The sequence below is a fragment of the Mugil cephalus genome, chromosome 13, assembly GCF_022458985.1.
Source record: "Mugil cephalus isolate CIBA_MC_2020 chromosome 13, CIBA_Mcephalus_1.1, whole genome shotgun sequence".
NCBI lineage: Eukaryota > Metazoa > Chordata > Actinopteri > Mugiliformes > Mugilidae > Mugil > Mugil cephalus.
Window position 1 is genome coordinate 14,189,715 of NC_061782.1, and position 13,528 is coordinate 14,203,242.

A 13,528-nucleotide genomic window follows, 5' to 3' on the forward strand; every position below is an offset into this window, starting at 1 on the left:
TACCGACGCATCTTCCTGGCCTGCCCCCCTCTCTCCCTCGCTCTCTTCACTTCTCCTCTGTCTGACTCCAGCCTACCTGAAAGGAAGTGCACAAAGCCAATAAGAAAATCTGGCGCGTCGGCTCGGGCCCTGTGCGCGCTATGCTGCGGTAAAAGGCCGCTATCTGCGGTGTTTACATGGGATGTAGAGAGGGACGGAGGCACCGCTCTCCCCGACGGACCGCGCCGCGTCTGCTCTGCTCTGCCCTGCCCAGCCCGCTGCATCGCTGAGCGGCCTGCGAAACACACAAGATGTCGACCAGGACGCCATTGCCCACGGTGAACGAGCGTGACACCGAGAATGTAAGTTGCCGCCTGTCGGGAGACGCGGTGCCGGGACGACGCGGGGACGGAATAATAATCGCGGATGTGGTTGTTTTGCGCACTGGTCGGTTTGCAGGTTAATGGCAGCGCTTCTCGAGGCTACAGCGTTGCAGGGCGACGCGACCAATGAGCACCCTGGCTTTTCTCTTCTTCCCGGTGACGGTGAATGAAAGCATGGAGCCTAGAATAACCTAGAATGATAAGTGCAGTCGGGTTCCGTCCGTCCCAGTTTCTGTGCACAACAAGGTTATCCTCGAGCAACGCACTGCGTCAGTACTATGCTGGCTTCAATGAATTGTTAACGTTGGCGATTGTTGTCTGTGTTGGCCTTGTGAGGGAGGGATGGTGTCGCTCCACTCGTGCAACCGGGGGTATTTTCTAGTCCACAACGTCAATATTTAGGGAGGGTGGGGGAGGATGTTGCCCTACTTTTCAATTGCAACGCTTGGTAGCATCGCAATGTGACATCCATCACCTATTGGGCCCTGTTGTAACTGCACGCTCAGTGGGAGGAGGTGGTGGTGGTGGTGGTGGAGGAGGGAGAGGAGGAGGTTATTATTCACCATTCTGCTGCCACGACACTGATGAGCAGAAGCAGCGCACGGGCGTGCGTTTGTGAGCAGAAATGACTAAAATCACCGGAGGTTTCTCGTTCGCCGTGTGAAGGAATGTCTGGACGAGCACCCACTCCCTTCTCACTCACACCCTGAGCCCAGCGTGATAATATAATACCTCTTCTGAGATCAGTTCAAATGAGGACTGCTGCATGTACGCTGACAGGCTGTGACATATCTGGGTTCCTCTCAGCATTTTTCTCTCTCTCTCTCTTTTTTTTTTTTTTTCCTGGGAACAGAAGCCGCCTCATGTTATATATATATATTGTGTTGGTACATGTACAAACTGGAAATAGCTGGAAGCTGACTTGGAAAAAAAAGCAACAACAACGAAAATGTTTATTTACCAGATTTAAAAATAAGACTTTTAACTTGACACTGCACTCAAACGCATCCGGCCCCCGTCATCTTCCAGTGATAAAATTCAAATGTGGAAAAGCACTTCCTTTTCCAGACAAGTTATATAACTTAACAAACCCTAACTTTATAGGCTGATATGGGCTCTCAGGTCGTTCTCGGATGCATTACTGTACAGTGGTTTGGCAGTGTTCAGTAATGCATCAGCTTAGGGGACTGCTAATGTAACTGTCTAATGCTGCTCTCGAATAGACACGGGCATAGACTGCTCAGTGGCTATTAAAGCACTGCCTCAGCATCACTGGCAGTAGCCAGCCAGCCTCGCCTGCCTGCGTTCGACTCCAGCATGCAGCCCCAGGGCCCACTGGCAGCTGAACTGCATTGCATAACAGCTTATTACTCAGAGAGACAAGTGGCTTTTAGTGCAGGAAAATAGAAGCGGCTCCCTCTCGGCTTTCTTATCTGTGTGTGTGTGTGTGTGTCTGCACAGGTGTGTGTTAATTTTTATGTTTGGCCCTCCAAGGAAAAAAAAAAACATCTCTGTTTGCTGGCTAATGGACGGGCGAGTGAAACAAAGTTTGTGCATTAATCAGGAACAAGCCACCTGAATGTCCAGTTAATCCCCGGTTAATGCAGAGACTTTGTAGCCAAGCTAAGTGAACGTATACATCTCTGAATGCTCGTCATTACAGATATGACGCAAAGTTGATGGAAGGATCATAAGTCAAACGTGGGAGAGACGCAAGCTCTAGGTTTCTCCGAAAGAGTCTTATGTTTTGGTGCATAACAAACAAGACCGGCATCTAATCTGAATGCCCCCTCTCATCCGTCACACCGTGCACACACCGTGTCACCGGGGAATGTCTGCTCGCAGCATAACTCCCCCTCTGTCGGGATGCAGGCGAGCCGAAGTGATGCGCACCCTGCAGGGTGTAACGTTTCCCTCTTTGAAACGAGAGCAGGGGAGCCTGGGTAACCAGACCAAGGCTTTATTCTCCAGCTGGGTGTGGTGCTCAGGAGCAGAGGATCATGGGATCTCTGACCTGGACTGACATCAGCAGCTGCTGTAGAGGAGAGGAAGCGGACCAGAGGAGACTGCGCACAGCTCGTGCCAGGGTTGTACTTAAAGCAAGCTGTTCCTGATTCACCTTCACATGTCGAATCACAGGGACACTTGTTATTTGTGTCGCACTGGAGCAAGTAATCAAATGTGCCTCCGTGCTGCGTATTTGTTGTAGGTTTCCCCTCAAAGGTGCACAGTAAAAGAGTTCATTGTCCTCCTCTGTTATTGAATCTTGTTTGGTGAACGATAATGTCTTTAGGTTAGGAGGTTAAGGTGTCACAGAGGGTGAGGAGGGAACCTGAGTCGCTCCAACACAGTTCCCCACTGGGCAGAGTAGTTTTGTGTGCGTGCGTGTCTGCAAATTTAGCCACACATGTCCGGACACATTCGGTCTTACAAACACTGGATTAAAGACTTGGGTTCATCTCTTTCTTTGGCATGCAGCAACCCCCACTGCAACACTGCTGCATTGTTTCTTGGTTGGTCTGGAGCTACAGAGTGAACCAGGAGGCTAAGGAAGTTCAGAGACATCAAAGTGTCTGTGCATAGATTTTTTACTGTTCTCTAAAAGCTGGGTTTTTCCTGCAGCACTCGTCGGTGGACGGCTTTGTTGAGCCCCCGGCCCCCCCAACAAAGTCCGCGAGTCGCCACAGCCTGCCAAGATGTCGCAACTCCTTCACCTCCACCGAGGAACCTCACATTGGCAACTATCGCCTCCTCAAGACCATCGGCAAGGGAAATTTTGCCAAAGTGAAGCTGGCACGGCACATCCTGACCGGACGAGAGGTGAGCTGTTAGCTGTAGTTTATGCATCATGTCCTGTTTTCTTCATTCATAATTCATCCCTCTTACTAAAAAGCTGCTACGTCAGCCTGGCTCTTTCATCACTGAATGTTAAGCGTCAAGGCTCAAGCTTAGCATTGATTGCATCGATGGTGACTCTGTTGATTTTTCTCACGTAATCAATACATAGCTTGGGCTATAAATCATCACAAACAGTCCTTAAGTCCGAGATAAAACTCTGATATGTGAAATCGTTTGGTCTCTATTAGTTGAGTTTAATAGTTTCAGTGCAAGAAGGTTTATTTAAACGAAAACATGATATATAAGGTTTGCTCCGAGTTGAACTCTGCTTTCTGGATTTGTGTGGTTGTCGGGGGATTCAGTGATCTCCAGTGTTGACCATGTTAGTTTACTCAGTCAGGTCAGGTCAAGGTCTCTCCCTCTCTCTCTTTCTCTCACACCCAGCCGTACACTGCTGACCTGTCAGAGTGATAGACGCCCCGCTGTGGTGTGTCGGTAATTAAAGCTCCGGTTTCCCTAAGGAGAAAACAATGACCTGCGATCTGATCACTGTCTTTCACTCGTCAGGATCCACAGCGCTCACTGACAGCCCTGATCCACCCCAGAGGTTCTCCCCTGTCCGTCTCTTTAGCTGCTCGTGTCCCGCGATCCTCTGATTTCCGTAAAGTGCCGAGTCACGTCAGACTACCGGGGGCCTGTATATCATCTCAGGTCTAACTGGGGTAGCGGTTTGATCCGTTCGCCGTCCTTTAACGCCAATGTTAAACAGGCCGATTGAGTATGCCGCCCAGTGTTTGCAGAGAAGGTCAGGCGCCGCTTTGTGTGCTCGAGAGCCTTTGCTGGCTCATCAGAATGCAAAGACATGGGTCAGAGTGAGAGGGAGCGAAAACAGGTGGAAAGAACTTAACCCATGAAAACAGATGCTATCCTAGCCTTAGCCTGGCAAATGTCTTACCGCCTCAGATTTTCCTCACAGGTACGATAAACAGAGATTCAGGTTTGCTGACAATATGGGGAGGAGAAAAAAAAAGGAGCTGAAAAAAGGACGTGTGAGACGAAGCAGCCACCAGTTTTAGGCGATAAATCGTCCTCTATCTGCTGAAGAATGTGACACAAACACATACAAACACGCATAAATGATCACCCGCGTGGTTGGAAGCCTGTCGTTAACCCTTTCATCAACACTGAGGGGCAATGACGTCACTGTTTCAATACCAGCATTACAACACAAGTGTTTGTCAGCAATGAATGTTAGCAAGGCTGCAACACTTTAATAATCAGTTTTGTCATTGATTACTGATGTGTTTATCATTCAGTCAGTTTATCATTTTGTCTGTTTGATACCAGAAAATAATAAAATGCCTGGCCAGTATCCTCTACAAATAATGTCTCCAATATTCTCACACCAAACTCAATTTTGAGCGATTTCTTTGTCTTCGATTCACTGAGCCCAAAGTCTTCAAAATCCTGGCCCCGAAGCCAGACCAGTGTCCCTTCCCACGAGTGTTTTGTGGTGGGAAGTTGGTCTGGAGTTGCTATGTTGAGAACTGCATATGCTCCAGCAAAGATCTTGTGGGCCAATCACATTGTTGGAGCAGGCTTTACACAGTTCTAACAACAAAAACAATAAATTGGAACAAACGGAAAAGCCCCAGGCTGCTTTAGTCCCAGGTGACGTCCCAGGTGACAATAACAGTTTTCGTTCAGTTTCTGTACAGTTGTGCACAGAGTATCAGTTAAAGTTTCCACTTATAGATGCCACTTGTTTATCTTGTGTCAAATTATATTATAGTACAATTACTTAGAGTAGGAAAAGCAGTGTAGTAGTAAAAGTAGTTATACTTCTACCGTATACAGTGATCAGCCACAACATTAAAACCACTGACAGGTGAAACCTAAACAACACTGATCATCATGTGACAATTCAATGTTCTACTGGGAAATGTTGGACCTGCATTCATGTGGATGTCATTTAGACATGTGCCACCCACCTAGACCAGACCCAAGCACCCCTACCTCATAGCAATGACACTCCTTGATGGCAACAGCCATCCCCAGCAGGACAGAAAAAAAAGCTTGAAAAAGGCCTTGACCTCGCCTCCAAATTCACAAGATCCCAAACTGATGGATGTGCTGGAACAAGCCTGGTCCACAGAGGCCCCTCCCCTCAACCCATAGGACCCAAAGGCCCCCCACTAACAACATCCTGTTGTCAGACACCACAGGACACCCTCAGAAGGCCCATGTCCATTCTCTGATGAGTCACAACTATTTGGAGGGACAAAGGAGACCTACACAACATTAGGAAGGTGGTCATAATGTTATGTCTGATCAGTGTATATGTAGCACAGTGGGACTAGGACCAGTAGTATTTCACACCTCTTGTTAACATACTTTGGAAGTGGAACTTCAACAACATAAATGGAGGGTTAACAGTTGCCAATTAAAGCTTTGCACATTGGTTTATTGATTAATTAAACAACCATTGCAGCGCTCTCGTTAAGGGATGTAACATACGTTTTTTTTATTTCTTTTCAAATCTTCCGGTTAATTCACATGCAGGGAACGAATGTACCGAGAGAGACAAATATAGACGCGAAGACAAAGATAACAAAGCTGTGCAAACATGAACATACAGCTGTTACAAACTGTATGTAGGAGTTCAAGGCAACGTAAAGAAGCTGGAACCAGTCTTCTGGAAGCAGTGCCGCGTCTTTAGTCTCCTTTAGTGGCGCACACATAACAGGATGTTACTTTTGCGTTTGAAACCACAGTTCCTTTGCACGGGTTTGACCTTGTACTATTAAAACATTTCCCTTTAGCGCTCAGAGTTCGTGACCATGTATTCATGAGAAAAACGCTCCGAGGGAAATCAGAGCGTAGAGGAAGATGTAAAGCGCTTCGCAACAAGTGATGTTATGACTAAGTTTCCTCTCCATGTCCTCTGCGCGAATATTCACACGCGCGTGTTTAATATGCGCACACCATCACAAGACCTGCATACGGTGAGGAGCATATGGCCCCTGTGTTACGAATGCGCTGAATAATTAACGGTGATGCATGTTGCCCTTCTGTCGCTGTGGAACTGAATTATTCACCCTCGAATCTATCAGAGGGGACGCATGGGCGCAAACCCTCGTGCGCCGCACTTTGTGAAGCCGTCCGCATGCTCATCACATCTCTAAATCCGGGGAACGCAAAAGGGAAATGTTGAGCGGAAATGTGATGGAAAGCCCTGACTGGTGGAAGAGAGGGAATGGTGGTGCGGTGGAGTGACACATGTGGACAGCGCCGACACCTGTAGGCATGCGCTGACAGACGAGCGCATTTCATGTCACCATCTGAGTTTTGTCTGTGACGAGAGGAAGCTGAGAGGAAGGGAGCGAGTCTGTCTGTGCACCTACCCACCTAAGACAGGCTGCAAATAGACACCACCTGCGTAATGCGCGCTTCTGCACACGGCGAGCCTTCTTGCAAGTCGTTCTGCTCTCCCCGCTAGTTCCTTCCACCGCCACTACACGGGTGTCATTACAGAGTTTAGCTCCTGGGTGGAATTAAATGCAACTTGCACCGTAGGTCCTGGGGAAACCCTGCTCGCCATGAATAACCTGCATTCTCTCCGCCATGACTCAGCATTTGCATTCCGGTTTTCCCCCCCTTCGCAGGCTGCTTGGGATTAGAGCCAGAGTCTGCATCCACTGAAGCATGCTTATTAAGCTCTCATAAGGCCAGAGTCACAGCAATGCCGTCTTAATAAATTAGGATTAATCCTGCTGTGGTATCGTCCACAGTCAGACTCTCCCCTCGGCAGAGAGGTCGGGAGTCAAGGTTCAAACTGTGGAACGTACACAGTAACAAAGAAATGCATGATCTGCTTGTGAATGGAAAAGGCTGCGAGGACACAACACATCCCTGATTGGGTACATGAAGATGGTGTGAGCCTGATTTTTGAAATTCATTCATTCTAGTTCTGTCAATTTGCTGATGACCGAGATGTTACAACTTAACAGGACTCCAAGCTCTTTCTTTGGTCAGAAATCTAATAGGAAATGTATAAGTGAGGATGTTGTGATTAGAGTATGATTTGTGCGCCTAGGACCGCTAGGTCACTGTCATACTCCACAGTAAATTATGGTATGTAGGTATGTAAGCTGGTTTTTAGGTGCAAAAATGTTCAAACTGCTGTCGGCCAGTCACAAGTCTAGCTCGACTGTGTCCAATATTAAGTGAGTACAGAGTAATTTAAATGCTTTGCTACTTGGATTTCATTATGAGGCCAATCGGAGCAACAAATGATGTGTCCTAGACCACGGGACCAATACCTTAATTGCTGTTAACTGTCTTTAAAAGATGTTACGCTCTCAGTGTCTTTTACAACAGGCGCAATTGTGGAATTTAAACATCTCTCTTGTGATCGAAATCAACTCAGCCACGATCATATGATATGTCTGTGACGTTCTGTCCGTCCTCCATGAATCTTCCTAAACGACAGATCTTCACCAGAAGCCAGAGCCAGGCCCAAGTTTCCCCACTAAAATTTTGTGGGTGGTGGGAACTTGTCCAAATCAACTTAAAACACTGCAAATTTGAGACATTAATAACGACTTTACATTTTAAAACAGGCCACAAATATTAGGGAAGTGACTCATACAAACCTTGACCTTTCCTCGATGTGTTCCATTTGTATTGACAGTCAGTTCAAAAACGCAGCTGGAGATACTAAAGCGGAAACATGCAACGACCAAGCGGACAAGTCGCAGCTCTTGTGCTCTGCGTCGCCACGGCACGTAGTTACATTTGTGTCAGGGCGCTAGCTTCTAAGCACTATCTGCGTAGCCTCTGCATCAATTTAAAGCATAAGTATAAAACCGCCTGTAAGATAATAATGTCCTATCAGTGGAAAGTTAAAGAGTTAAAAAATAAAGAGACGAAACTCAAATGTTTACCATTGTCAGCTGTTAGAAGATTCTCAGACTTATTTAGGTCCTGTGACCTGAAAGTGGTTTCAACCAACCATCAAAATACCTGTGGTGTGGTCTTTGCTTTCTCTACTGTGACTGTGCTTGTGGTAACTGCCTTTGGTTAAACTGACGTTCACATGTATTCATGTGTCGGGCCTTTATATTGTAGCAAAACTGAAAGTAGTGACAAAAGGTTGCATGTATGCACCCCAGTTTAATCACACTGTAAAGCTGCTCTGTCAATCACTGATCCGCATAATGCACGGGCTAACTGGTGAGTCGGCAGTTGTGCCTCGGCCGGTGTTTTTGTAAAAGCTGCTGAGCCCTCAGAAAGTGAGGAGAGCTGGTCTTTGGTTTGCACTTTGCTGTGATTATTGAGATGGATGGAAGAGTGCCGGCTTGCATGCACAGTTTTCTTGAACCACTCCGTCACCCTGCTTCCAGTGTGCCTCTTTCTCCACGTCTACGTATTTAGTTTGCAGTATATTCACCATCGAAAGCAAACAGCAGTTCCTGCTCATCTTATCTCATCTTATCCATTTTCACAAATGAACACACCAGCTTTAAGATGTGTTTGGACTGATCCAAAACCTAAATGCAAAACTAGAATTGGTTATTACATCTTGGTAATTTTATATCTTCTTGTGTATACACCGTGCTCTCTCCTTGTCCCTTACTTTGTTCATACCTTCTGTTGTCCTGCTGTCTTTTTTTTCTCTCTAGGTGGCGGTGAAGATTATAGACAAAACCCAGCTGAATCCGACCAGCCTACAGAAGGTGAGTTGGTGTTTTATTGCCACCGGGTGAAATTAAGGCCCATGAGTCATTCTTGAGTTTTTCCACCGCTCTTTGAACTCAGGATGTGCTGTTTTACATAATGTGATCAGGCGTAGTCAGGAGAGACCACAAGGCTTCGTTAATCTCCAGCTGCACCCCTTCACTCTGTTGGTTTGTAGTATGGAGCTAAAAATACCCTACCTCGCCGGCCTGTTTGTCACTTACCCTTGTCATAACAGTCATAACCAATTAGAACAAAGGGTTTGGTGATTATTACCGACCCTCGACCCTGCTCTTTCTGCTGATTGAATGCAGACGCACACATCCATCCGCACACAGTCCTCATGGTGGGTTACACCGTGTGGCAGGCGAGTGACGGCCGCAACGACGCGCGCCAGCATCACCCACTGCGAATCTAAAAATAAACCAGGTGTTCAACTGACCGACGAGGATTGTTTTCACGGTCATGACATTATCGTAACATGGCTCACCAGTGCTTTACTCCCAGTGCTTTGTAAAAGATGAACAAATCGCCAAGCAACTGATGACTCGGTCTAATAATGGACCGTTAAAAGCAGCGCCGCACCTACATGAAGTCAGCGGTTGATGTCTTAATGGCGTCTGTCTCATTGTAAGTCACTGGGTTGACAGAGTATTGCTCCTGCAAGCGTCTAAATGATGATTTAATAACAACAATTAGCGTCCCAAAATGTCTGCAACCTTGCGTTTCCCTAAATGGAGCTGAGTGAACTGAAAGAGTGATCAGGGCAGATTATAATCGTCTAATGTGACAGTATTTATCCGATCTGGATGTTTCTGGTATGATTGTGTTCCCTGGCATTGTTCTGCACAAGCCCAACACATCTGTAACTGCCTCGGATCTTAATGAGATCCAACTGCAGCCATTTGGCCAATCAGTGCGGAGACGCTGAGAGAATTTCAACCTCTCAGTCCCGTCTAATCCGACGGAGATGAATTTCATTGCGTGATCTCCTTTGTTTAACAGTCCGTTGTGTGCGGTTTTTAATCTGTACGCACGCGGCGAAGGGTGGCGTATGTTCAGATGTGCTGTTGTGTGGCACATTAGCATTCGACGCATAAACCGACTTCACTGCTCCGGGTGTCGTCTGGGTCACGAGCGGCTTCATGCCCGATGGGTCGGGTTGACCGCTGCCTGGTGGTGAACGTCGCAGGGCAGATGTATCATGTGAGCCCGCAGGCCAATCGGGCCCTCTGTGATCAATTATTCAGTGGGCCTTTCAGATGTCAGCTGCAGTGGACCTTAGAGGGTCAATATGGAGACGCCTTACAGTTTTTAATGGAGGATGAGCGTTTAATCGGTGCATGATCACTGGCGTTCGCGTGTGTAGTGTATGTTTGTATATATGTAACAAGAGTAAAGATTTGTTTATCCGTCTGGAGGAATATATTTTAATGCCCTTTCTGCTCCGTGCTATAGATTCCTGTAATGGTATACAGATGTGCCATCTGCAATGCAGGAGCTTGCCTTATAATGCAGCAGTCGTATCCTGGATTGAATCGATCGTCTCATTGACTCAGTGAGCGTCCTGTGCTATCCTTGTGAAAGCTCTACCATGGAGACATTAAAGAGAACATGCAGATTGATACGTTTTCTTGGTTACTCTTTTTGACCTTGGACAAATAACGTCTGGGACGACTAACAAAGAACGCTTAAATAAAGAGTTTGAGGATATAGGGAGCGACAGTGGATCATTTCACCATCCCATAATCTTCACTGAAATATAAAAATGAAATGGAAAAGAAAGTTGCACTGTCTAGAGCTCCGGTCTACAGAATTTCTTTCTGAGGTCATTGCTTCTTATTTGAGGCATTCTTCACATTTAGAAGTCCAGACTGAATTTTACTACGTTCCCCGAGGCTGTTTGGGCTGCTCACTCTGTTCCCACTGTGACCCCGGCCCTTGAAATAAAAATGGATGAAAACATTTTAGATGGCATTCCCCCTGACTTCGGTCACATCAGCGGCCATTGTAGTCCTGCAGCGAGAAGGAGCAAGAAATTGTTCGCACCACAGTGTATATTTTCATGATTTAAAAAGAAAATGCCATATTTTATAGCGGGTCAGCCTGTCACGAACAGCGGGGCACTCATTTTACATTCATGAAGGGCAGAGTTTGATTTGTTTGTCCTGCTCTCAATCTGGCGTCTGATCTGGAGTGGATTTTGTACACGGTTTAACCGTGACAAGAATTGAACCACACATGCTATTTCCCGTATAATGAGACGACTATAGCACTGCTTTTTAAAAAAATTTTTTTTTATTTATGATTCCATTCGTCCCTGTGGATGAGCGAAGTTTGAGGTGTCTGATTTGGCCGCATCACTCCTCCACTTTCTGCTAAAGGCAACTCTTTCGGGTTAGCCCGTCAAAATGCCATGATCTCTCTTTTTATGGTCTCCCGACAAGCCGGGCTGTGGGCACACCATCTGGCACTGTGGGCAAAGCCAGCGCTCTGGCAGATCCTATGCAGCCACACACACACACACACACACACAGACTAACAAGCCTGCATGACACATACAGGCAAACACAGGAGATCTTTTGGTTTATGCAGAAGGCTGATGCTGGCAGAGCCTCAGTTATTTCGGGTTTCAGTCACCGTTCTGGCAGCATTTCACACACATGCATGCATTCCTGTACCTGTGTGCGGCCATAAATTCACTCGTGTGCACAAACAATCCTCTCAGATTTTTTATTTCTGATCACAAATAATGAGAAGTAAGAGTCAATGTGACAATTTTCCTATGCCTGTTTTCATCAGCCCGATCTTCTCCTCCAATTATTTGATTTTAAAGAGAGGCTGGAAGAGGCCGGAGTGAGTCATGAGGTTAGAATCAACCTCTGTTCTTTTCCTTTATGAGCCATTGGCCGTTGTGTGACTTTGTGGCGGCTTCACTCTGACAGGAAATGAGGTCAGTTGAGCTTCAAAAGCACCTCCTCGGATTCGCCACAGGAAACACATCACATGTCATCTGCGGTCGCGGATGTTGACGTTGTCATGGTTTTTAGGCATTTTGGCCCTAAAATAGACCTCTTTTAATCCCCTCTTTCCCTGAGCAAACACTGTGCTCATCCCGCCGTCCCTCTGCTCCCTTCCCCTTACTAATCTGTAAATAAGAGTCGCTCCTCTCCGTTGCTTCAGCAACACCAGCGTTAAAAGTTATTTGATCAGATGTCCTAGGTGGTGTACGCTTTTTCAGAGCAAGTTTAAATAAAACAAACAAGCAAAAAATACAAAAAAAAACATGCGCTGGTAAAATGCTGGACACGTTGATATTTGGAAAAGGTGGAGCCTTTAGTTGTGACGCAAAAAAAGGTTTCGGGGAATGAAGAGGGAGAAAAATAAGCAACTGGCAGCTTCTCCCAAAAATATTTCTCTTTCCTCGGCATGACTCAGAGCCACGATGCTAAATCTTACTGTCTTATTTACTTATTGTGTGATTTTTCCTGCTTCTTGATGAAGTAGGGGGGGTGTTCAGAACGACATGGTAACATAACATAATGTGCCTCCATTTGTGTATTTCCTGCCAGTCGCAAAAAGCCCACCGTGGGGTCAAGCTCTTTTAATGGCGGCTGTTTACGTCTGTCTTGCGCCTGCCACTCTGCATTAGCCGCTGAAGTGATGTCGAGCCTATGGGCTAGAGCGGCTTTGGTCCTGGTCAGACGGCCGGAATGTGATTGGGGCAGACAGAGCTGTTGTCCGAGGTGAATCATAGTACGAATCAAACGGCGAGGCTGCTAAGATATGCGCGGGTTTTACTTGCTTGTGGTGATTTTTAGTGCTCTGAGTAAGAGTGAAAGTTTTCTGTTGGTCTTGTGGATACTGAATAACAAGTCTTTGCAGAAGCAGAGAACGGCAGAGACAAAGAGATGGGCCTTTTTTTTTTTTTGTTGGAGTTATTTTGAGCCCCTGAAGAGTCGAGGCCCGGGACAGTTTGTCTGAATGTCAGTGAATCTCTGGATCCCTCTGTCAGACAGTGTGTTTGTCTCTCGTTGTCTGTCTTTGACAAACAGCAAGCGGTGGTTATTTACTGATATGGGGTTTTGAAGTACTATTTGTGCACATGAAAATACACACACGCGGCCATTAGGGACGAGGGCTTGCAGGCTTCCAGGCTACTCATCCTATCAATAATCTCCATGTTGAATGAGCAGCTGTGCTGCTGTGACTGAAATAGTCCAGCCAGTTCCTGTAAGTGTTCTCAGTCTGATATCTGCTGTTCTGCTCCTTGTGCATGGGACCCTGCTGTAATTAAGGCTAGATGGGGAGACTGGGTGCCCCAAGGTGACTGGAAGTAGGTCACTGGCACAGACAATTGAGACCCAGGCGCATTGGAAACATTGTGTTTTCATGTGTGTTATTCACATTTTGTTTTCGTGGCCGTTGTTACTGTTAGTCATTTATTCAGTCAGTGTTTCATTACATTACAGCAAATCAACTGTTTCAGTTGGAAAGGAGGTTACCGAAACTACTGCTTACTGACTCACCTTGTCCACAGTCACCTAAAAGGGGAAATGAAGTAAACCGCATGTTATAAATGGAGTTCT

At 46.5% G+C, this 13,528-nt stretch overlaps 1 protein-coding gene across 4 annotated transcripts in view; it reads left to right on the top strand.

The window, feature by feature from the left end:
* The window catches only part of LOC125018635 (serine/threonine-protein kinase MARK1-like), a 27,068-nt gene continuing 13,540 nt past the window's right edge, over nt 1–13,528 (top strand). Inside the window, exons 1-3 of one of the 4 annotated variants that reach the window (XM_047602663.1) lie at nt 1–341; nt 2,985–3,182; nt 8,885–8,938. In XM_047602663.1, coding sequence (XP_047458619.1) covers nt 291–341; nt 2,985–3,182; nt 8,885–8,938 — 303 coding nt within the window. In that variant the 5' untranslated portion in view covers nt 1–290. The remainder of the gene's footprint in view (nt 342–2,984; nt 3,183–8,884; nt 8,939–13,528) is intronic. The other 3 variants (XM_047602665.1, XM_047602664.1, XM_047602666.1) reach the window with 3 other exon arrangements.